Source organism: Rhinatrema bivittatum, chromosome 9 (genome assembly GCF_901001135.1).
Source record: "Rhinatrema bivittatum chromosome 9, aRhiBiv1.1, whole genome shotgun sequence".
NCBI lineage: Eukaryota > Metazoa > Chordata > Amphibia > Gymnophiona > Rhinatrematidae > Rhinatrema > Rhinatrema bivittatum.
Genome location: NC_042623.1, coordinates 33,756,399 through 33,778,474, shown reverse-complemented (window position 1 = coordinate 33,778,474; position 22,076 = coordinate 33,756,399). Strand labels below are relative to the sequence as shown.

The 22,076-nt window shown below is 46.9% G+C and overlaps 1 protein-coding gene across 1 annotated transcript in view; it reads left to right on the top strand.

Moving 5' to 3' along the window:
* LMF2 (lipase maturation factor 2) overlaps positions 1-20,865 on the top strand; it is a 57,289-nt gene extending 36,424 nt beyond the window's left edge. The window contains exons 11-14 of the mRNA XM_029615301.1: positions 3,286-3,454; positions 12,937-13,048; positions 13,507-13,615; positions 19,454-20,865. Coding sequence (XP_029471161.1) covers positions 3,286-3,454; positions 12,937-13,048; positions 13,507-13,615; positions 19,454-19,825 — 762 coding nt within the window. The 3' untranslated portion in view covers positions 19,826-20,865. The remainder of the gene's footprint in view (positions 1-3,285; positions 3,455-12,936; positions 13,049-13,506; positions 13,616-19,453) is intronic.
* Positions 20,866-22,076: the final 1,211 nt, after the last annotated feature.

Below are 22,076 nucleotides of genomic sequence, written 5' to 3'. Positions count from 1 at the left end.
GACTACCCCCCCCTGGTTGAGGCCGCTGCTAGGGTCGAGGACCCGGCTTTCCCAGTAGCAGCGTCAGGGGTGACACCGGGGAGCCCGGTTCACTCACCCCTGCTGGACTAGGGCTCCAGGACCGTGGACAGCGACAAGCGTTGTTTGTAAAAAAAAAAAAAAAAAAAAAAAAGGTGGAGACAAAAATCAACAGACTCGCTGATGTCACTGCTTATATGTATCTGTTGAGCAGCTCTGGACTGGGGAACAGATGGTTCCAGGAGAACCCTTGGTGGTTTCTTTCATTATTTTTTCCCCCCCCCTGCTCCCCTCTTCAACCTTGTGGCCTCCCTTTTTTTGACAGAATGACGGGGGAAACCACAAATGCATTGAAAACAGCACAAGAGAATTCTAGGGTGTAACCTTCCTGTATGAGGTTTAGGAACCGTTGATCAAAGTTATTTGGGCCCACCTGTGGTAAAATGGAGTTAGATGGCCACCTATCTCTGGAATTGGAGATAAGACTCCAAAAATCTCTGTGTGCTTCTAGAAGCTCCAAAATTATAGGAACCACCTTTACCTACTTTCTTAAAATGAAAGGACTGGGTTCTGGAAAAGGAAAAGGACCAAGACCTCTGACCCTACAGTCCTCTTGTTCAGTTTTATGTTTTATTGGGTTTAAAGCTGTCCACAATTAGCTTGTTACAGAAATACTGGCAGGCTGGTGGCAGCACAGATGCATAAAAGGAGTGACAGCGAGCTTGTTGATCTGTCTCCATCTGCTGGTTGGTGAGCATAACCCAATGGTCTGGACTACTCTAACTGGAATCGAGGAAACTTCACCTTTAATACTAGGGAAATCTAATGCAAATCTCCCACATGGTACCATATGGCAATGTTCTTGAGCCAGCTCCCCTGCATACCTCAAGGATAAGTATTGTCACTATCACTAGCAAGCTTGGGGGAAGAAGCAAGTGTGGTGATATGGTGAGGATTGGTGAAAATAAGATGTTAGCAGTACATTGTAGACGGAGGGAGCAGCGATTTATATAGATGAGCTACTAACTCTACCCAGATTGTAGGAGCTTGGACAACACAGGAGTTATTGCAAAGAATAGGGAGGATGATGGATGGCTGTGGGATGAAGGTGAAAGGGGGGGGGGTAGACTTGGGAGTAATCTAAGGAAATATTTCTTTTACAGAGGGTGGTGAATGCATGGGGACAGCTTCCTACTGAAAATGGTGGAGACAAGGACACTGTCTAAATTCAAGAAAGCATGGGGCAAGCACAGGGGATCTCTGAGGGAGCAATAGGGATTGTAGAGCTGAATAGTTGTGGGCAGGCTACATAAGCCTTATGACCTTTTCCTGCCAATAAGGTTGGAAGAGAGGCAGGGGCAAGTCTTTCAACCCTTTTATAAACCAAGCAGGAAGTTGAGACCCAGGCTCTTTCGTTCAGGGAGCTGGGGATGGTCATAAAACTGTGGTATTATGGTCTTGCTTTTGGAATATGTGAGGAAGAACAAAGTGGCAACATTCAGGATATACTGAGGGAGAGAGATCTTGGGGAAGCCATAAAGAGCTGCAGAAATCGGGATGTGAAGAGAGGAAGTATAAATCTAGTTAAGTACAGAGGCAACAAAGAGGCCAATGCAATACTGTGCACTGACCCCCCTCCCCCCCCCAATCCAATACAGGGATTAGTGCGTCCAAAACCCGTGTCCAAATCACTGCGTAGCTAATAGAGCTCGTCATGTGTAAATGCATGCAGATGAGGCTATTGGCTAATCCCCGCGATCCAATACATTTTCCACGTGTCCAATATACCCTTGCAACACAGCAAATTTTACGCCAGCCTGAGTTTGGCCTATGGGTATGCCACACTCAAGGGTGAATTGAGAGAAAAAAAAATCCTGCTTTCTGTGATTCCTCGTAATAGAATCATAGCGATACTAAGTAGGAGGAATCAAATAAACCAGTATTTATTTAAAAAAAAAAAAAAAATTCTGGACGTCCAATACACACACACAAGATACTGTCCAGGCCGTGTATCTTGTGCATTTATATGCCAGTAGGGGGAGAAAATGAATGCTTGTAGATTGAGCATCCGTTTTCCCAACCTGCTTGTCAGCCACTTCTCCTGTGCACCCAATTCCAAGAAGGCATTAGGGACACGTGTTTGTCCCTAGCGCCCCGTTTAAATATTGGATCACACACCCAGGAGAGGTGACTGGGCACGCATTAGGAACGTGGGTGCTCAACACTGAGCATCTGTTTTCTGTGCACATTTATTGCAGCGGCCCCAAAGTGATGTAGCTGAGCAGTATTATGTAGGTCATGGAAGGCAGACAGATGAAAAAGTGAAAGTTATGGTCTAGGCCAGGTACAATGCCAAGGTTAGAGACTGTCAAATGATCATTAAGAAGGGAGACTGAATACAGAATTGAAGTTGAGGGACTGCTCCGGGAGGGCGACTTGACTTCAGTGCTAATCCTTAGGAGGCAGGCTGGGTGGGCCAGATAGACTTTCTGCCGTCTTTAACTGTTACTAGAGATGGTCTGCTGCAGGGAGCTTACACAAAGCAATTGGCTCATCTGCTAAAGGCACGTGAGGTGGTTTGGAGATATAGGCACGGTTTAATCCTCAATTGTGCGCAAACTTTACTGCTAATGCAGCAGGGAGTATTTTGTGCATTAGCTATTACTCCTCACCCCACCCCCAATGCAGATGGGTGCACTAGCTTGTTTTTGGGGGTTTTTTAATTTTCTTAGTGCTGGAAACTTGACTTCTAGTCCAAGGTGGTCTAAAATTTCCAAAGCTAATGTTAGTCTATGGGTGGAAGCTGGAGTTCTAGTGCAGAGACCTGTAGTCAGGATTTATATGCAGAAAGCATGGTTTATATGCACAGAGGTTTTCCATGTATAAAGGATAATTTATGTGCACAAAAATGCTTTCTGCATCTAAATCATTTTGCTGTGCACTAAGCTTTTCCTTTGTGCACATTTTCTGGTTTGTGCATTTGTTTTTTTTTAACTCCTGATGTATTATACCATTAGCTTACTGCAGCTGGAATTAAAACAAAAATAGCTTATGCGTTAAAACTGTATGCTGAATTTTAATGCTCAGCCTTGTGCATCAACCCCATAATGAGATGGTTGGGTAGTAAATGAATCATCCAAGAAATAGGAGGACTTTATTTGGTACGGCAATATTCACTTGGATCTTTCAGCTTTGCCTTCATATATGCAGATGCTGCAAGCTCCTGTTCATTTTCCTTTATTGTGTTTCCTTTTCTTTTCCTTTTAGGAAATTGAATTCATGTACAAGCCTGGCAATGTGAGTGGTTTGCCACCTATTGTGGCACCACATCAACCTAGACTCGACTGGCAGATGTGGTTTGCAGCTCTGGGGCACCACACCCAGAGCCCCTGGTTCACCAGCTTCATCCACAGACTGCTGCAGGGCAAGAAGGAGGGTGAGAGCGGAAGAGGCATTGTATCCAGTGGGATGTGGGATCCAATGCATCATGGTTTTTTCAAGAGGGAAATTGTCCGACAAATCCGATCCGTTTCTTTGCTTGGAAAACCAGAGAATTAAATCAGGGATGTGTGCTTGATGTAATATGCTTGGATTATAGCAAAGCTTTTGAAACTGGCATCCTGAGGAGGTTTATTAATAAAGTAAACAGCCCAGGGGGGTGGTAGACCAGCTTGGAAACTGGTTGTGATGACAGAGCAATGGTGAATGGAATTTACTCTGTGAAAAGAGAGGTGCTTAGTGGGGTGCTTCAGGGGTTTGTCCTAGCATTAGTCTTATTCAGTATCCTTAGAGGTTAGAAGAATGTTTGCTTTTTCCAGATGACACTAAGATCAGCAAAGTGGACACCCCTGAGAGTAGACAGAATGAGATCTAAGAAAGCTTGAGGAGTGGGAGAGTGCTTAGCAGTTAAGATTTAATGCAAATCCAAAGGAGCAGTACATGATGGGGGGATGAGATACTGATGAGCACTAACCAAGGAGGTCCTTAGATTCACTTCTAATGGGATATCAATAATTTTTCACTTTGAAAAATGGACCAGTCCTGTTTCGCAATCCATAAGAAACACCCCCAAGCTTCTAGAATCTAACCTTTTACAACATATGCAGGTGAAAGTTAGTGAAGAGTTCCTTCCTTAAACTCCACGTGTTATGGACATTTAAAACCATTCTTAAATCCTAATGATTTCCTCCCTATCCTCCAAGCCCTCATCCTCTTAGATCTTAGATATATATATATGCAGGCAGCCTGATCAAAATCAAATTGCAATGATGGCACAGGTGACACCGACCCTACCTCTCTTGGCAGGGGGGGGAACCCCCCCCAGATTAGAGATGAACTGCCAGCTCAGATTTCCCAGACCTTGAAAATGCTGGGAATTCCTGGGGCAGATTCGGTGTCTGAGCCAAAGAGAAATCCCATTTTGGCTTCCTTGCATAAAGCTTGATCTTGAGTGGGGTGCCCCAGAGGCTCACTTCAAAGGGGTCAAATTTTGAAAGGCCTGTACCCTCTGGATCCAGTGGTAAGAGCGCTTACATTTTTTGATAGATACACTTGTGTGTGCAGTCTCCAAGTGGACTACTAGTCCTGTGGGGGTCAGTAGCCCCTCAGCCGGGATATGCTTGCTCAGCAATGCGTAGAACGCATGTGTAAAAGATAAGAAATGTGGAATGTATAAAAGCCAGCTCCTGAAGGGGAGGGGCACGCAGATTTCTGAGCCATTGTTCTCAGCTGTGTCTTGCATGCAATAAAGGTCTTTCTTTTCGGACCAGTTGTCTGGGGCCTCTTTTCTGACGGTAACAGAAGGAGGAACAGCCTTGAAGGATGCTCATGATAAAAAGATTGACTATCCTTAAGCAAGCCTTTGAAGCTGTAGCAATGACCTTGCAACTGCTTCTTGTTCCCTGGTGGCTCATTCTTGTTTGCTTGTCTCCCAGGAGGTCGATGACTCGGGGGGGGGGGGGGGGGGGTAAATTTCAGACAGTTACGGAACCAGCTGCTGCCTTCTTGGCAGATATGGGCTGTGATTTTGTCCGCACTTCAGCCAGAGGGATTGTTTTGATGATAGCATCCAGGCGTCGGTTATGGTTGAGAAATTGGTTGGCTGATGTGACTTCCAAGACTGTTCTCTCCAAATTGCCCTTTATCGGTTTGCTTGTGTTTGGCAGTGAGTTGGAGCAACTGGCCAGAAAGTGGGGCAAATCTCCAGTTCCTTGTTTTCCAGAAGATAAGCAGGAGCAACAGAAGAGGCACAGGCTTGGGTAGTTGGAACCTCCCAGTAAAATTTTGCTGCCCCAGGAACAGGAGATAGGGGGATGCCTCTCTTGTCGGGGGTGGGTCGAAATCCCATCGGATCAGTGGGTCCTAGAGGTGATATGAGAAGGATATGCAATGGAGTTTCACAGTGCTCCTTGGGACTTGTACATGGAGTCTCCCTGCCACTCCCCACGGAGGGTGCATTGGTAAAGCTCCTCAGTCTGAGGGCTGTGGTCCCAGTGCCTACATCTCAAGAAAATACATGGTGATAGTCCATTTATTTCATTGTGCCAAAGGAGGGCTCTTCATCCCATCCTGGACTTCAAATGCGTCAAGTCATTTGTGAGTGGAGCATTTTCGCATGGAGACCTTGCGCTCTGTGATAATGGCCCTGCAGTCAGGAATTTCTGACCCCTCAAGATCTGTCTGAGGTGTATTTTCACATTCCCATCCAACTAGAACATAAACGCTTCCTGCGGTTTGCAGTTCTGGGACACCATTTTCAGTTTCGAGTGCTGCGCTTTGGTCCGGCCACTATTCCTGAAACCTTTTCCAATGTAGTTGTGGCAAAATTGAGAGGATGGAATCCTAGTACACTTTTATATTTGGACGACTGGCTGATTTGCGCCAAGTCGCTGGAGGACAGCCACCTTGTGATTCGCAAGGTGATTCCCCTGTTGCTGGAACTTGGCTGGGTGGTGAACCTAGCAAAGAGCAGCCTTCAGTCTACTCATTTGCTGGAATACCTGGGGGTTCGGTTCGATATGAAGCAGCACAAGGTGTTCCTGCCAGAAGCTCGAATTCAGAAGTTGCTAGCTCAGCTCAGTCTGTTGAACACACTGTGCCCAGGTCTTACTTGCAGGTTCTTGGCTTAATGGCAGTGACTCTAGAAGTGGTACCATGGGCAAGGGCGAATGGGTCCTCTTCAGTGCTCCCTGCTTTCTCGATGGAATCCGCAGTCCCAGGACTATTTGATTCTCCTCCACCTGCTGATTGGATGGTCTCCTCCCAACTGCAGTGGGGTCTGCAGGTGTATTATCTACGGAAGGGAGTTTCCCTGTCCCCACCGGACTGGCTAGTACTGATGATGGGTGTGAGTTTCCTTGGTTGGGGAGCTCACTGTCAGAAGCTGACAGCGCAAGGACGCAGAAGAGTCTCTATGGAACTTCAATCGGCTGGAATCTAGGGTGATCCGGTTGGCATGTTTACAGTTTGGTGACATGCTGCAGGGTTGATCGGACTGAATAATGTTGGATAATGCCACAACTGGCTTACCAAGAACAAACAAGTGTTGCAGGAAATAGATCAACTTATGGAATAGGCAGAGGTGCATTTCCAGATGATCTCAGCCTCACACATTGCAGGCAAGACAATGTAAAAGCAGACTTTCTCAGCAGGGAGAGCCTGAACCCAGGAGAGTTGTCAGACGAGATGTTTCAGGTGATTCAGGATCACTAGATGTCCTGTTGGTGCTTTGCACAATGCAATAGTTCTGCGATTCTTCAGCCACAGAAGAGGTCTGAAATCATTGAGGATTAATGTCCTAGTGCAGGAGTGGCTGGAAGACAAGTTGCTGAATTGCCTTTCCTTTGGGGCCCATGTTGAGCAGATTGATTAGAAAGATCGAATGGCACAAGAGGAATGGTACCCTTGGTCGCTCCAGACTGGTGTGCAGATCTGCAGAGGGTCCTGGTGGATTTGCCTCTTCAACTTCCAGCGCACAGGAACCTATTGCAGCAGGGACCTGTTCCCACAAAGCTCCGATTTGATTTTGTCTTACAGTATGGCCCCAGAAAGGGCTCGCTTGCTGAAATGTGGATACTCCGTGGCAGTGATATCTGCATTGCTAAGAGCTAGAAAGTTCTCCACTTGCTTGGCATATGTGTGGGTTTGGAGTGTGAGGATCAAGGTTCTCTTCCTTTTTTGATCAGGATTCCGCTCATTTTGGAATTTTTGCAGGATGGCTTGAATAAAGGCTTGGCTCTTAATTACTTAAGGTACAAGTAGTGGCTCTCGCCTGTTTCAGGGGTCATCTTTGGCCCACTTTGTTTTCTGGTGCCCCTATGGAGTCTTAGTTTGGTTTTGGAGTTTTTGGCAGGCCCTACGTTTAGACCGCCTCGTACTCTGTCCTTGTGGTTGCTGACCTTGAAACTGTTTTCCTTGTGGCAATTTGTTCTGTGTAGGGTTTCCAAACTGCAGGCCTTGTCTTGCTGGGAGCCATTTCTCCAAGTGACTCCAGGGGCAGTACACCTGTGTACTGTTCTTTCCTTTTTTTCTGAAGGCCTCGCCCTCAAGGAAGCAGTCTTCCTCCTCAGCTCTCTCCACAGCCGGACATCTCTACACAAATTTCACCACCTACTTTGCCAGGTTCCTCGACAGGGTACCCATCAGACCTGCCAGAGGAGCAGCCTGAGCCTTGCCTCCAAGGACCTTTCCTGTTCTAAGATCATGGAAAAGGTGGGGGGCTCGACTTAACATCAAAACACGGAGACGCCGGACCCACGGGCTGAGGTGCTGGGGATCCTGAAGATTTTTGAAGCTCCAGCTGAGTCTACCACTTTGCCATCCCACACAGTTCTGGTCTCAGTAATGAGGAAGGCTTGGGAGTCCCCCTTTCCCAGGCAAGCGACCTCGCGGAAAACTGACCTAAAGTTGAAAATGCATCAGTCATTGTACTACAGCATGGTATAACTATCACATGCCTCAGTGGTGATCTAATCAGCCATGAAATGAGCCAAGAAGTCCCACCTCCATTTGAATACCCCTCCCAGCTGCAAATATTTAGATGACTTTGGCATTCCAAGCAGGCATGCTGAATGCAAAAATACAACCACATCAGTTCTACATCACGCAATACGTGTAAGTGTCTGCAGTCTTTGAAGTCCCACTTTGCAGCTGCTCTGCCAAATGTGGCTCCACCACTGCAAGTTCATGACCTGGAAGAGGGGTTGAGACACCTTTTGAGAACAATATGATGCCTCCGACATCCGTCCAGTCTACAGAGGAGGCCATAGCTACCCGAAGGATGGTATGGCTAATGAGCTAGCGCCATTTGGGAGGATGTCCACGAAAAATTTGCTGATCTCCTGTGTCTCATGGTTAACCTGTTTGGTGACAAGTTGCTGGAGACTGTTGCTCAGTTGAAAGAGCAGAATATAGCAATCTTGTCACTAGTGTCTCCAGCAACAGCCTTAAAGCCATACCCAGCCTATCATCTACCTGCCTTTCCGCAAACCCAGCTGCAGCAAGCCACAGAGCCAGCGTCCACCGCAAAACACAAAGCCTCAGCAGAATTTTTAGAGATACCCAGGCCACTCACTATTGAGGGTAGGAGGCAGAATGTCCTTTTACCTTTCCTGAGCAGCAATCACCTGATTTGTTGGGTGCTGGACATCATTAGAGAGGGGTACCCTTTGAACTTCAGAACATCCCAGGTCTTCCGCACCAGGTGCAACCTCATCAGCCTAGCTTAGAGAACAAACACCTGCTGTGGGAGGAAGTCAACAATTTGCTCCAGCAACAATTCATTCAGCATATTTATCACAGCCAACTGAACCAGAAATTCTATTCCCAATACGTCGTTATCCCCAAAAAGTCGGGGCTCCACCCAATCCTGGACTTGCAGGCTCTCAACAAATTCCTACAGCGGGAGAAGTTCAAGATGACATATCAAGTTCATTCTACCTAACAATTTAATGTTTGCTGGACCTCAAGGGCCACCAAATGATAAAGGAAATGGAACAGCTCCCCTATGAGGAAAGACTAAAGAGGTTAGGACTTTTCAGCTTGGAGAAGATGGCTGAGGGGGGGATATGATAGAGGTGTTTAAAATCATGAGAGGTCTAGAACAGGTAGATGTGAATCAGTTATTTACTCTTTTGGATAATAGACTAGGGGGCACTCCATGAAGTTAGCATGTGGCACAATTAAAACTAATCGGAGAAAGTTCTTCTTCACTCAACGCACAATTAAACTCTGGAATTTGTTGCCAGAGGATGTGGTTAGTGCAGTTAGTGTAGCTGTGTTTAAAAAAGGATTGGATAAGTTTTTGGAGGAGAAGTCAATTACCTGCTATTAAGTTGACTTAGAAATTAGCCACTGCTATTACTAGCAATGGTAACATGGAATAGACTTAGTTTTTGGTACTTGCCAGGTTCTTATGGTCTGGATTGGCCACTGTTGGAAACAGGATGCTGGGCTTGATGGACCCTTGGTCTGTCCCAGTATGGCATGTTTTTATGTTCACACATCCCGATGCATCGCTCGTCCTGGCGCTACCTTTATTTCCAAGTCAACACACGCCGTTATCAGTACAAGGTTCTACCCTTTGGTCTGTCATCTGTCCTGAGGGTCTTCACAAAGTGTTTAGTGGTAGCAGTGGCCCACCTCAAAGAAGGGGGCTATTTCCCTACCTGAATGACAACTCTGCAGTGCAGCTTGGAAGCAACAATTAATTGCCTGGAGAGCCTCTATTTCATTATCAGTTACAAGAAATCCAGTCTGTAACCCACACAGAATCTGAAATTCATTGGAGCCCAAATAATACAGTGCTAGAGAGGGCATTCCTGCCAGCATGGAGGGCCCATACACTACGCACCCAACTCTAAAGGACTGTTCTTACAACTCAGCCGCTGGATCCTGACCCTGCTGAGCCACATGATGGCAGCCGTCCATGTAGTGCCACGCACGTGCTTGCACATAAAACGCCTGCAGTGGGGGGGTTAAAGGTACAGTGTACTCGTTCCCCCCCCCCCCCAAACCGCTGTCCAAACGAGTGAGTCTGACCCCAGTCATGAAAAGGGAATTGGAGTGTTGGTTGTGTCCCACAGTTCTTGCCAGCAGAGCGCACTTTTGCCCCTGGCTCATCAAGTAGTCCTTACCGCAAACACCTCGAACAAAGGGTGGGGTGCCCACCTGGAACAGGTATAGACGCAGGGGCTCTGGTCAAGCTGGAAGAGGCCAGCAGATAAAACTTTTAGAGCTCTAGATAATAAGGAATGCCATTCGCATGTTCGAGAAGTTCCTACAGGGGAGGACCATCATGATCCACACAGACAATCAAGTCACCACCTTCATAAGGAAGGAGGGTCCAGTTCCTGGACATTGTGTGGGGAAGTGGTCCACATCCTGGAATGGGCGAATGAGCACTCCATCACCCTCCAAGTAACCTATCTACCGGGGAGGTGGAAACCAACACCACCACCAACAAACTAAGTAGGATCTTCCATCTGCATGAGTGGAAACGTCAGCAGGACATGGCAGATGAGCTCTTTTGTGACGTGGGGCCTTCCAAGCATGGACCTCTTTGCCACGGTGTGCAGCAGGAAGGTGGAGAAATTCTGTTCAGTCTATCCCAACAGGAAGTGACTCGCTCAGGATACACTCCTCATGCTGTGGCAGGGGGGCTCCTCTACGCCTACTCCCACCAGATCCACTCATATCGAGAACTGTGCAGAAGTGTATTGCGGATGTTGTGGACCTCATTCTGATAGCTCCAGCTTGGCCCAAATAACCGTGGTATACTTATCTAGCATGACTCTCCATTGCCCCGCCTATTCCCTTGGCCACAGTGCAGATCTCTCTGCTTCACCGTATGCACTCCTTGCTTCATCTCATTGCATGGAGGTTGAAAGGACAGTATTAAGCCACTTGCACTTGCTGTGACAGTACCAGTAAAACTTATCAAGGCAAGTGATACCAATACTCTGCCTGATGTAACAGCAGGGGCATGGACCCCTTCTCCTGTACCCTGGAGTTGTTGCTGCAATATCTCCATTCCCTGAATCTGATGGAACTGGCAACGGCTTTGGTGAGGGTCTATATAAGTGCCATTGTGGCTTATCCTTGCAGTGGTCTACCAGTGTACGGCCACCTGCTAGTCTTCTGGTTTATGAAGGGGCATTGCGATTAAGACCACCAGTGCATTGGGACCTTGACCTAGTACTGGAGCAGCTTATGCTTTCCCTCTTCGAAGAGCAGCTATATGAGAGATCTCACATGGAAGGTGCTGTTCTTGGTATCCCTAACCTCGGCAAGGAGAATCAGCGAGTTACAAGCATTGGTTCATTACTCCGCTTACCTGCAGTTTCACTACGACAAGGAGACCTTATGAACGCACTCCTTTTCTTACCCAAGGTGGTTTCAGCTTTCCACATTAATCAAACCATCACATTGTCAACCTTCTTCCTGAAGCCTGTAAAGCTCAAGCATGCCAGTGAGCGATGGCTCCACACGCTGAGCCTTAGCCTACTATAAGTGTAGAACACGTTCAGAAAACAGAGCTTCACAGCTATTTCTTTCTTTCAACCTGAATGCCCCGGGAATCCCAGTTTCCAAACACTCTATCGAATTGGATTTCACAGTGCATTCACTTCTGCTGCCATAAGAGATCAGCGAACCTAACTAGTTTGCCAAAGGCACATCCTGTGAGGGCGATGGCAGCTTTGGTGCCTCATCTGCGCAAGGTTCCTTTACTGGACATCTGTAAAGCTGCCACGTGGTCATCGCTGCATACTTTCACGTCTCATTACTGTCTTGACCAGCAAGCCACATTGGATGCAGCGCTAGACGAGGCGATATTCTAGTCGGTGACCACTTGAAGCAACTATCCGCAAAGCAAACAGTGATTGGGCACAGACTGGCATAGTCAGACATTGGAATAACACTGCATTCCCGACGGGAGTCTTCAGAATGCGCTCTCGACCTTCAGCTGTGGACTCCCAGACAGCATGGCTAATTCAGCCTGCTTATCTGCCAGAAAAAAGCAAGCTTGCTTACCATAAATGGTGTTTTCTGTAGATAGGATGAATTAGCCATGCTGACCTGCCCACCTCCTCGGAGGGTCTCCAGATTCATGCTTCGCAAAAAAACGCTTTGACATAGACTGAGGAGAAAGATGGAACTGTGTGGGGAAGGATGCACAACTGCACACAGAGCAAAACTCTGATCTTTGAGAAGCTCTGCCTCAGCCACCCCCCGGAGGGATGCCCAGACTGCATGGCTAATTCATCTTGCTATCTATGGAAAACACAGTTTATAGTAAGTAAACTTGCTTTTTCCTCCAGGAACTTGTCAAAACCTCTTTTAAACCCTGGTATACTTGTCTGCTTAACCACCTCCTCTAGTAACAGGTTCCCTAGTTTGATTGTGTGTTAAGTGAAAAAAGTACTCTGATTTTGTTTTAAATCTGCTGGTGGTTTCATGGAATGTCCCCTTGTTTTATTTGAAAGGGTAAATCATTATTTACCCCTTCCACTCCACTCTATCATGTCCCCTCTCAGCTGTCTCTTTTCTGAGCTGAAGAGCCCTAATCTGCATAGCCTCTCATGGGGGGAAAGCCATTCCATCCCCTTTATCATTTTTGTTGCCTTCATCTGCATCTTTTCTAATTCCACTATTTCTTTTGAGATGGAGAGACCAGAACTGCCCAAGGCATTCAAGGTGCTGTTGCACCAGGGCTGAAGCTGAAGAGCCCTAAATGTGAAACAGTAAAGGGGAAAGCAATGATCCCACTGAGGCCTATGAAATTGCATAGATTCCCCTCTCCCACCCTCTTAGCATGGTGTAAGAGGGCATGTATCTTTGGGGTTTCCTTCCCATGCTTGAAGATCATGTGGCTTGGCTACCTGACTAATGTCTGTCTGGGTTCTCTCTCTCTCCTGACAGTTATTCATCTAGTGCAGGTAGATGAGCTGAAGTATCCCTTCAGTGCTGAGCCTCCTTTGTACATCCGAGCCCAGCTCTACAAGTACTGGTTCGCAGAACCAAACGAAAATGGGTAAGGATCAACACATTCTGCTGAACGATGCTTCTGATGGCATGAGGAGATTGGGACAGGAGGGATGTCTGGGGAAGGGAATGGCCCAGGGGGATGCCTAGGGGTGAGGGAGGGGGTGTGGTTGATGTTGGATATCTGGAGGGAAGGGTACCTGCAGATATGGTGCGGAGTGTCTCAAGGAAAGGCAGAGAGCCTACCTTGATTATGAAGGGTGGTCTTGGGGGGGGGGGGGGAGGGGCCAGGAAAGAGCACAAAAATGGTAGACTTGCATTCTCCCTATTTTTCTTACTCAATTTGGGAAGCAGATTGTGAATCAGGAAGGTTGCTTTGCTGTTTGTGGGAGTAAGAACAAGAACTCTGCACCTATAGTGATGGATGGATTTGCTGGGGTACAGGGTAAAACTGTTGAATTGGATAGGAAGCTCACTGTCTGCCTGTCATTCCCCACCCCCTTGCAGGGAGCTTCCTAGTCACTGGTGGAGGCGGCAGCATGTAGAAGAATTCTACCCCACTGTGTTCCTTGGAGACCCACATCTGGAGGCCTTGCTCTCACAGTTTGGACTAAAGGCAGGTGTGGGATATGGGGAGAGGGTGTGAGGGAGCTGAATGTTGTAGAGATGTGCTACAGGTAGACAGGGGGGGGGGTGTTAGAATGTGCAATGGGTATTCCCTGTATAAGTGTGAGTGTAAAGGGGATAAATTCCTTTCCCTGTACGTACCTGGATCAGTCCAGACCCTGGGTTATGTCACCAATCCAGCAGAGGGAGGCAGAGAAAACATTCTAATGACTCAGTATTTCTCTGTCTCCCAGCAGAGGTGGACGTTCCTAACCCCTGCAGTCTGTGGTAGTTTGTTATTTTTTAGTCAGGTAGTTTAGAAGTTAATTTTTTGCAGACTTTCTTTTTCTTTTGAAGAGAGCCTGTTCTTTTCATTTAAGTTATTTAAAAAAAAAAAAAAAAAGGTTTTATTTTTCTTCACAGCCGTTTCACTGCCTCCCGGGAGGTTGCCAAGTCCTGGGAGGACTATCCCTCCTGGTTTTTGAGGCTGCCGGAGTTGGGGAGGTTTTGAACCCAGCAACCACTCCTGGCAGGGGTGATACCGGGGGGCCCGGCTCACTCACTCTACTTGGAGCAGCTCCTGGAGGCCGCGACGTTTCGGTCAGGTAAAAAATAAAAATAATTCTTCACAGCTGAATTGTTGTTTACTTACCTTTTGGTGTTCGGTAGGCCCATGCCTTTGTTTTTCGCTGGGGTTTCTTTTTAGTTTTTTAGTTTATTTCATACTTTTTATTTCACGCCGTTTTTTCTTTATAATGCTGCGAGGCGCGGCCTGCTGTGTTTGTGGAGATGCACGCGTCTCTCCAGGGAGAGTCTCTGTTCATCCTATCTTCCTTGGGGGGGGGGGGAGAAGGCTCATCAAGTTTGCCGATAACAAAAGGGACTCGGCCATTTCGCGCGGCCCCAAAACCTCGGCCCAGCTGCTCTCCTGCCCCGGACTCATTTTGCTGCAGTGCTGGAACTGAGGCACTCCTGTCTACTTTGAGGGTGGTGACACAACAAGCTATTCAGGGTGCTTCTGACCCGCTTCCGCTGTCACCGCAGCCGGCGGTCCCTGGGGGAGACAAGCTGCACGAAACAGGGCCATATTTCTCGGTTGAAAGCCTGGAGGAGATTTCAGATTCTTCTTCCTCTTCTCCTACCTTTTCAGGGGATTTTCTTCGTTTTCTTCGCAAAGCTTACAAATCTAAGAAATTTCATAAGAGACATAAGTCTCATCTGAACAGAGGTTAAAGCCAAATTCCTCTAAAAGGGCTAGTTCCACGGATTTGGGAGTGGGGTCAGCTCCGAAGCATCCCCTTCGTCCGGGTCCGGATCAGACAATTTTTTCTTCTTCAGATGATTCTGAGCATGGCTCTTTACCTATCCCGGACAAGTCCTTGCCGGAGGGGAATTTAAATGAAGACCCTGCTTTGAGTATTAGTTCAGACCCTCATGTTGCGGATGGGATGACCCCAAAGTAGTCCGCCTGTTTAGAAGAGAGGAACTTAGTCCCTTAATTCCAGCAATTTTACTGGAATTGGGTCTCGAGGCTTTAGTGAAGGATTCTAGGATGGGTGGCGTTGACCCAATATTGCTTGGCCTTAAAGGTCCCACAACATCATTTCCTTTTCATCTTTCTCTCACTGACCTTATATACCGGGAGGGGGATACTCCTGAGTTTGGGGCTTAAGGTAGCGCGAGCCATGGAAAAATTGTATCCATTATCTGAGGAAGCTTTGGAAATTTGAAAATTTCCTAAGGTGGATGCTGCTGTTTCAGCCGACACTAAGAAAACAACTATTCCAGTAACTGGAGCTACGGCTCTTAAAGATCTCCAAGATCGTAAGCTGGAGGTTCAGCTTAAGCAAATTTTTTAGGTTTCTGCTCTTGGTGTGCGGGTGGCCATGTATAGTAGCTTGGCTTTGCGAGCTGGACTAAGACGGGTCCAGGCTTTACAAAACAATTCTTCCCTCTCTGAAGAGGAAGTTGCTCAGGCTGGTAGATTGGAAGCTACAGTTGCTTATAGTGCAGATGCTTTATATGATCTCATTAAGACCTCGGCTTGCTCTATTGTTGCTTCTGTATCGGCTCGCAGACTTCTCTGGTTGAGGAATTGGTCCGCAGATGCATCCTCCAAAGCTCAATTAGGGGCTTTACCCTTTAAGGGAAAATTATTATTTGGTAAGGAATTGGAAGATTTAATTCTGTCCCTAGGGGAAAATAAGATTCACAAATTGCCAGAGGACCGTCCTAGACCTAGAAGCTCTTTTTCATCTCGCTCTCATTTTCAGTCTAACAGAAGATTTCGTTCTCGTCCGTCGGCTTCTCCAGCTAAACAGTCATCAGGTAGATAACAGAATTGGTCTCAGTCCTTTTGTGGCCGCCGCTTTGGTAGACCTGGAACTTCCCAAGTCTCAGGAGGCACAAAGTCTGTCCAATGAGATAAGGCCGGTCCTTTCTCCAGTTCCCATCATAGGGGCAGGCTGTCTCTGTTTTACGGAGAATGGGCCAGATGTATGTCGGATCAATGGGTTCTATCCAAGACTCGCTACAGCGTTTAAGCGACCTAGGAGCTATAGTTCCAGTTACAACATCGGAAAGGTCGTCATTCAGTTTTCTTCGTCATTCCCATAAAGGAAGGAACCTTTCGTCCCATTCTCGATCTCAAAAGGGGTCAACTGTTGTCTAAGGATTCCATAGTTCTGGATGGAGACTCTTCAGTCTGTCATAGCTTCGGTTCACAGAGAATTTCTAGCATCTCTCAACCTCACCGAAGCTTATCTTCATATCTGCATTCGATCCGATCATCAGAAGTTTCTCAGGTTTTGCATTCTAGGGCAACATTATCAATTCAGGGCTCTCCCGTTCGGATCAGCCACAGCTCCCAGAACATTTACCAAGATAATGGTTGTGGTGGATGCTCAACTCAGGAAGGAGGGCCTGTTGGTACATCCGTACCTGGACGACTGGTTGATTCGAGCGAAGTCGGAATCTCTTTGTTATACAATCAACAGGGTAATCAGCCTTTTGCAGTCTCTAGGCTGGGTGATCAACGAAGACGAGAGTCAGCTATTACCTTCCCAATCTCTGGAGTTTTTGGGTGCACGGTTCGACACTCTTCAAGGGATAGTGTTCCTTCCGGAGCATCGCCTTCTCAAGCTTCAATCACAAATTCGAGACTTGGTCTATTCCTATTCCTTGTGTGCGGGATTACTTGATAGTTTTAGGTTCAATGACCTCTACTCTGGAGTTGGTTCCCTGGGCCTTTGCGCACATGAGACCACTTCAGTCTGCATTGCTTTCACGCTGGAATCCGGTTTCGGAACTATACCACCTTCCCCTTCCTCTTACAGAGACTGCTTGTTCCAGCCTAGATTGGTGGTTTCAGACAGCGAATCTGCAGTGACATGTACTGCTAGAGATTCCGGAATGGACTGTGGTCCCTACCGACACCAGTCTTTCAGGCTGGGGAGTATCTGTTCAGGGTCAGTGGTCCGAAGAGGAAGCGGAGTGGTTGATCAATCTTTTAGAAACCAGAACTGTTCGTTTAGCCTTAATCGCTCTTCAACCTCTCCTTTGCGGGAAGTCTGTACGGGTTCTTTCCGACAATGCGACCACGGTAGCGTTCATCAACCGTCAGGGAGGAACCTGAAGCTTCTTGGTAGCTCAGGAAGCACAACAGCTGATCGCCTGGACGGAGCAACATCTGCTCAGCATCGTAGCCTCACACATTGCCGGGGTGGACAACATTCAATCCGACTTTCTCAGTCGGCATCATCTCGACCCAGGCAAGTGGGAACTGTGCGAGGAAGCCTATCAAATGATATGCAACAGATGGTCCACTCTGGCAATGGATCTCATGGCCACATTTCAGAATGCCAAAGCCCCTCGGTTCTTCAGCCGCAGGAGGGAAAGAGGAGAGCGGAAGGAGTAGATGCTCTGGTACTTCCTTGGCCAAGGGATGTTCTTCTCTACGTGTTCCCTCCCTGGCCTCAGATCGGCAAGGTTCTGCATCAGATAGAAGTTCAACAAGTCGACATTGTCTTAGTGGCTCCGGAGTGGCCACGCAGTCTGTGGTTCGCAGACCTGGTCAGACTAGCACTGGACGATCCCCTTCGATTTAGAGATCTTCTGTGCCTTCTGTCTCAGGGTCTGGCTTGTTTGGAAGAAGTCGAACGCTTCTCTCTAGCGGCATGACTTTTGAGAGGCGTCTGTTAAAGAATAAAGGTTATTCAGATGCTGTAGTGACTACTTTATTGTGTTCTAGAAAAACTTCTACATCTTTGGCTTATGCAAGGGTGTGGAAGGTATTTGAATCTTGGTGTAATGAGCATCAAGTAGATCCAGTTCTCTCTTCTGTATCCAATATTTTATCTTTTTTACAAGATGGATTAGCCAAGGGTTTGTCCTGTAGTTCCTTGCGGGTACAAGTGGGCAGCACTTGGATGTTTTCATGGTAAGGTTCAGGGATTATCCTTGGCTGCGCATCCGGATGTAGCGCGTTTTCTCAAAGGTGCGCAACATCTACGTCCTCCATTTCGGAATCCTTGTCCTACTTGGAATTTGAATTTTGTTCTTAGGGCTCTGTGTTTGGCTCCCTTTGAACCCCTTAATCATGCGACTTTGAAGGATCTCACATTGAAGGTGGTGTTTCTTGTGGCCATTTCTTCAGCTCGTAGAATTTCAGAGTTGCAGGCCTTGTCTTGCAGAGAGCCTTTTCTTAGAATTTCTGATACAGGAATTTCATTACGGACTGTACCATCTTTTTTACCTAAGGTAGTATCTTCTTTCCATTTAAATCAGTCCATAGAGCTTCCGGCTTTTCAGTGTTTAGATCATTTGGATCCTTCCTCTAGGGATCTTAAAAAAAATTGGATGTATGACGAGCTCTGTTGCGTTATCTTGAAGTTACAATTTGCGATTGTCTGATCATTTGTTTGTTTTGTGGAGTGGCCCTCGCAAAGGTCATAAGGTTCCGAAGGCTACGATTGCTCGTTGGTTAAAAGAGACAATTCGTTCAGCTTATCTTCTAGGTCGTCATGACCTTGAGGGTTGAGAGCTCATTCTACTAGGTCACAGGCTACCTCTTGGGCAGAATGTCAGTTTCTCCTCAGGAGATTTGTAAAGCAGCGACTTGGAAGTCGTTGCATACTTTTGCTCATCATTACCGCTTGGATGTTCACGCTCCACGTTCGGCAGCCTTCGGAGAGAGTGTTCTCCGAGCGGGACTCTCTGGGTCCCACCCTAATTGAATCAGCTCTGGTACATCCCAGGGTCTGGACTGATCCAGGTACGTACAGGGAAAGGAAAATTGGTTCTTACCTGCTAATTTTCGTTCCTGTAGTACCATGGATCAGTCCAGACGCCCACCCTTTATGTCTGTGTATTATATTTATCTTTTCGGAGAGTCTGCTCGTTCACTGTTTGGGTGATTAAACCGCCTTTTCATGCTATTTTTCTTAATATTTTCTTGTTTATTCCCAAATTTTTTTGGGGGGGGATTCTGCTTCCATTTAGGATTTGTGAGTTGGAAATTCGTTCTCCTGTTTAGATAGTTAATATGTTAGTAGTTAAATTTCTGCTTTGATACTGGTCAATACTGATTGACTGCAGGTGGTGCTCCAGGGTATACGTCAGAGTCATTAGAATGTTTTCTCTGCCTCCCTCTGCTGGATTGATGACATAACCCAGGGTCTGGACTGATCCATGGTACTACAGGAACGAAAATTAGCAGGTAAGAACCAATTTTCCTTTCTGTCCACATAAGTCAGTAAACTTGTGTTTCTGGCCCTAGTGCAGACTACACACCTAACACACTGACCCTGTTCTTAAACAGACTGAGATTTTTTTTATTTTTTACTTCTAGGATAAAGGGTCCTTGCAGCGTTCCACAGATGCACCTCTACCCTTCACCTTGAAACTTGTGCGGGACTATATCCAGCCATACACAGCTCCCACTGTTCTCTTTTCCCTGTTTATCACTGGTGTGGCAATTTGTCTGGTGAAGGCACTGATGGTCAGGACACCAGTCAGTGCCACAGGCAAGCAGAAAGGGCCAAGGAGAGCAGAAAGTGGTGAGCCTGGGCCCAGCAGCCTCGGAGAGAAAAATGGACAGATGAAGAAAGAAGAGAAGTCATCGAATGTTACTGAGAGCCTGGAACTGAAAGAGAAGTCAATCTCTGAGGCAGCTGGGGATGGCTTGCGGAATAGTAGGAAAAAGAAGGCAGACAAGAATTAGTCTGTCCGGATATCAGTTTTCCCACCTGGTAACCAGACTTGATGGACTTGGGCCTAGCAATGACCCAACGTGTGCTGTTTTTACATATTTTTATACTGGTAAATTCCCTGCATATTTTTTAAGGAATGGAGTAAGAGGTCAGTTCCAGTCCAGCTTAGACTCCTACCCTTCAGGCTCCTGTACTGCACAGCAGGAGCCCTTAATTCCATTCCCAGCTTGGCTTCCTGCCCCTCGGCATAGCTGAGATAAGAGCTGCTGCTGATTGCAGTCAAGGGGCTGGAATGCTGTTCTCTGTAGTGACACCTCAGGGCCAGGACATGGCTATGCTGTCATTGGCTCTGTAGAGCACTGCATCATTCTGTCCAGTCCTAAGAAATTGCTATAGCATCTGGTCTGAGACCCAGACCAAGAGCTGCTTAGGGGTGGCTCTCTCTGCTCAAAGAACTCAACAAGTTTCTTAGCCTCAGAAGCTGCTTAGTTGCTTCCTGAACAATGACAACAGGAAGCTCTGGGCTTCTATCACTGCCTGATACCTGTAAGGATTTGGATGTAATTCCTCTGGAGCCAGTACTGTCCATATCTTCTCCTGCATGCTTGTGCTTTACTTCCCACCCCTGCACAGTTGCAGCACAGACCCAGCTCCCCTTATCTCCCACTGCATCTGCTGCCATTGCAAAGCATTTCCCTTCAGGAGATGAAGGGGGTAGAACAAATTAGTCCCATTCTCATCTCCCCCAGTGTTATCTTTCCTATCCCCCACCTTATTTTCTTCCTCTAGCCTTGCCATTGTTTTTTGTCCTGTTAAATTTCTGTGGAATATCTTTTTTTTTTTTATTAATTTTTTTATTTTTTGCAGTATTGATGTGTTTCTCTGTTTACACAGCTGGGATTGCCTGATAACCTTGTGTACCCCTGATAATGTGGAGGTAGGACTTGCAATGCTTCAAAAGATGAGTTCATTTTGCAGACAATTTGTTTATCATAGATCAGGCCTTTTCTTATACTTTTCTAAATAAAGCCTTGGTGTTCTGGGTCTTGGACGTTCTTGAGTACTGTTCAGATATTATTGTGGGCTAAGGGACGTGAGAGAGTGGTGGATAATACTTGGAGCCCACGGGAGCATAGGAGGGCTTTTTGTCAGGTAATGCTTCAGATTGTTTGGGGGGGGGGGGGGGGGTGACTGAAATGGAATTTTATATCACAAAACAGCGTTCTTTAGCTCTGCACTTTAGTAGAAGGAGTTGGGTTATGTGCTGACGCAGCAGCTGAGGCATAGGTTGCCCAAGGAAATTGCTAGAGTGTGACATGAGAGAGGGAAGGGGCATTTGACTACTTCCCCACCAGTGGGAATTCCAGGTATTTAAGTCCTTTTACGGTAAGTTGGAAATCGGTGTTCTTGTCCTATTACAATTCACGCTTGATGCCTCTTGAGTGCAAATTTAGTGAAATACATTCTCCCTCCCAGCTCTTCTGCACTAACAATAAACCTAAACCCCAATTATTTCATTGTACACAATACTCTTTAAGAGATTGTGTAAGTAAAAGTGCCTTTCTTAGTGTCCATTCAGATGAATCCAGAACAAGTGCATTATGCACCTCTACCAGCCGATGGAGCAAACTAATGTCACAAGACATATATACCTGCAGTGGCATCAGCCTGCCAGTATTCTCCATCTCCAGCAAATGGTGGACATGCATCTCCCCACTTGGGATTGCTTCATTTTAAAGCAAAGGAGAATTAAGGAAATTTGCCCTGCTCACCTGTGGTGATACCAAATGGTCCCTCCCCTAGTTGCAAATTTCTGAGGTCATTTCCATGGTCCCTCAGATGAATACCTGGTTTTCAGCCAGCATGGATTTATCTGCTTAAGCAGCTGAAAGGAAGCAGAGCATGGCAGTGATGGCACATGCCCCCTCCCCCCACAGCCGGAGACCAACTCTACTCAACCAGGTAAGGCTGAGCTCTGGTAAGTTTAAAAAAAAAGTAATATGCAGAGACTTAAAAGGAGGCTTTTGTGTAAGCTTCTTCCTTCCCCTGGTCTCTGTGCTCGGCGCACCGTTGCAATGTTCATCCCATGCCATGGGAGGTTGAGCAGACTCTTTAGGCTAGGCCCCATTCCCAGGCTTTTTCGCTGCACACTGCATGGTAGGCCGCAACAGCTTTATGCACACTTTCTTGGGCTGCCCTCTAGAGGATTGTCAGTTCTACTTGTGTGTCCAGTTTTTGGCCGCAAAGTCTGACCTTAAGGGT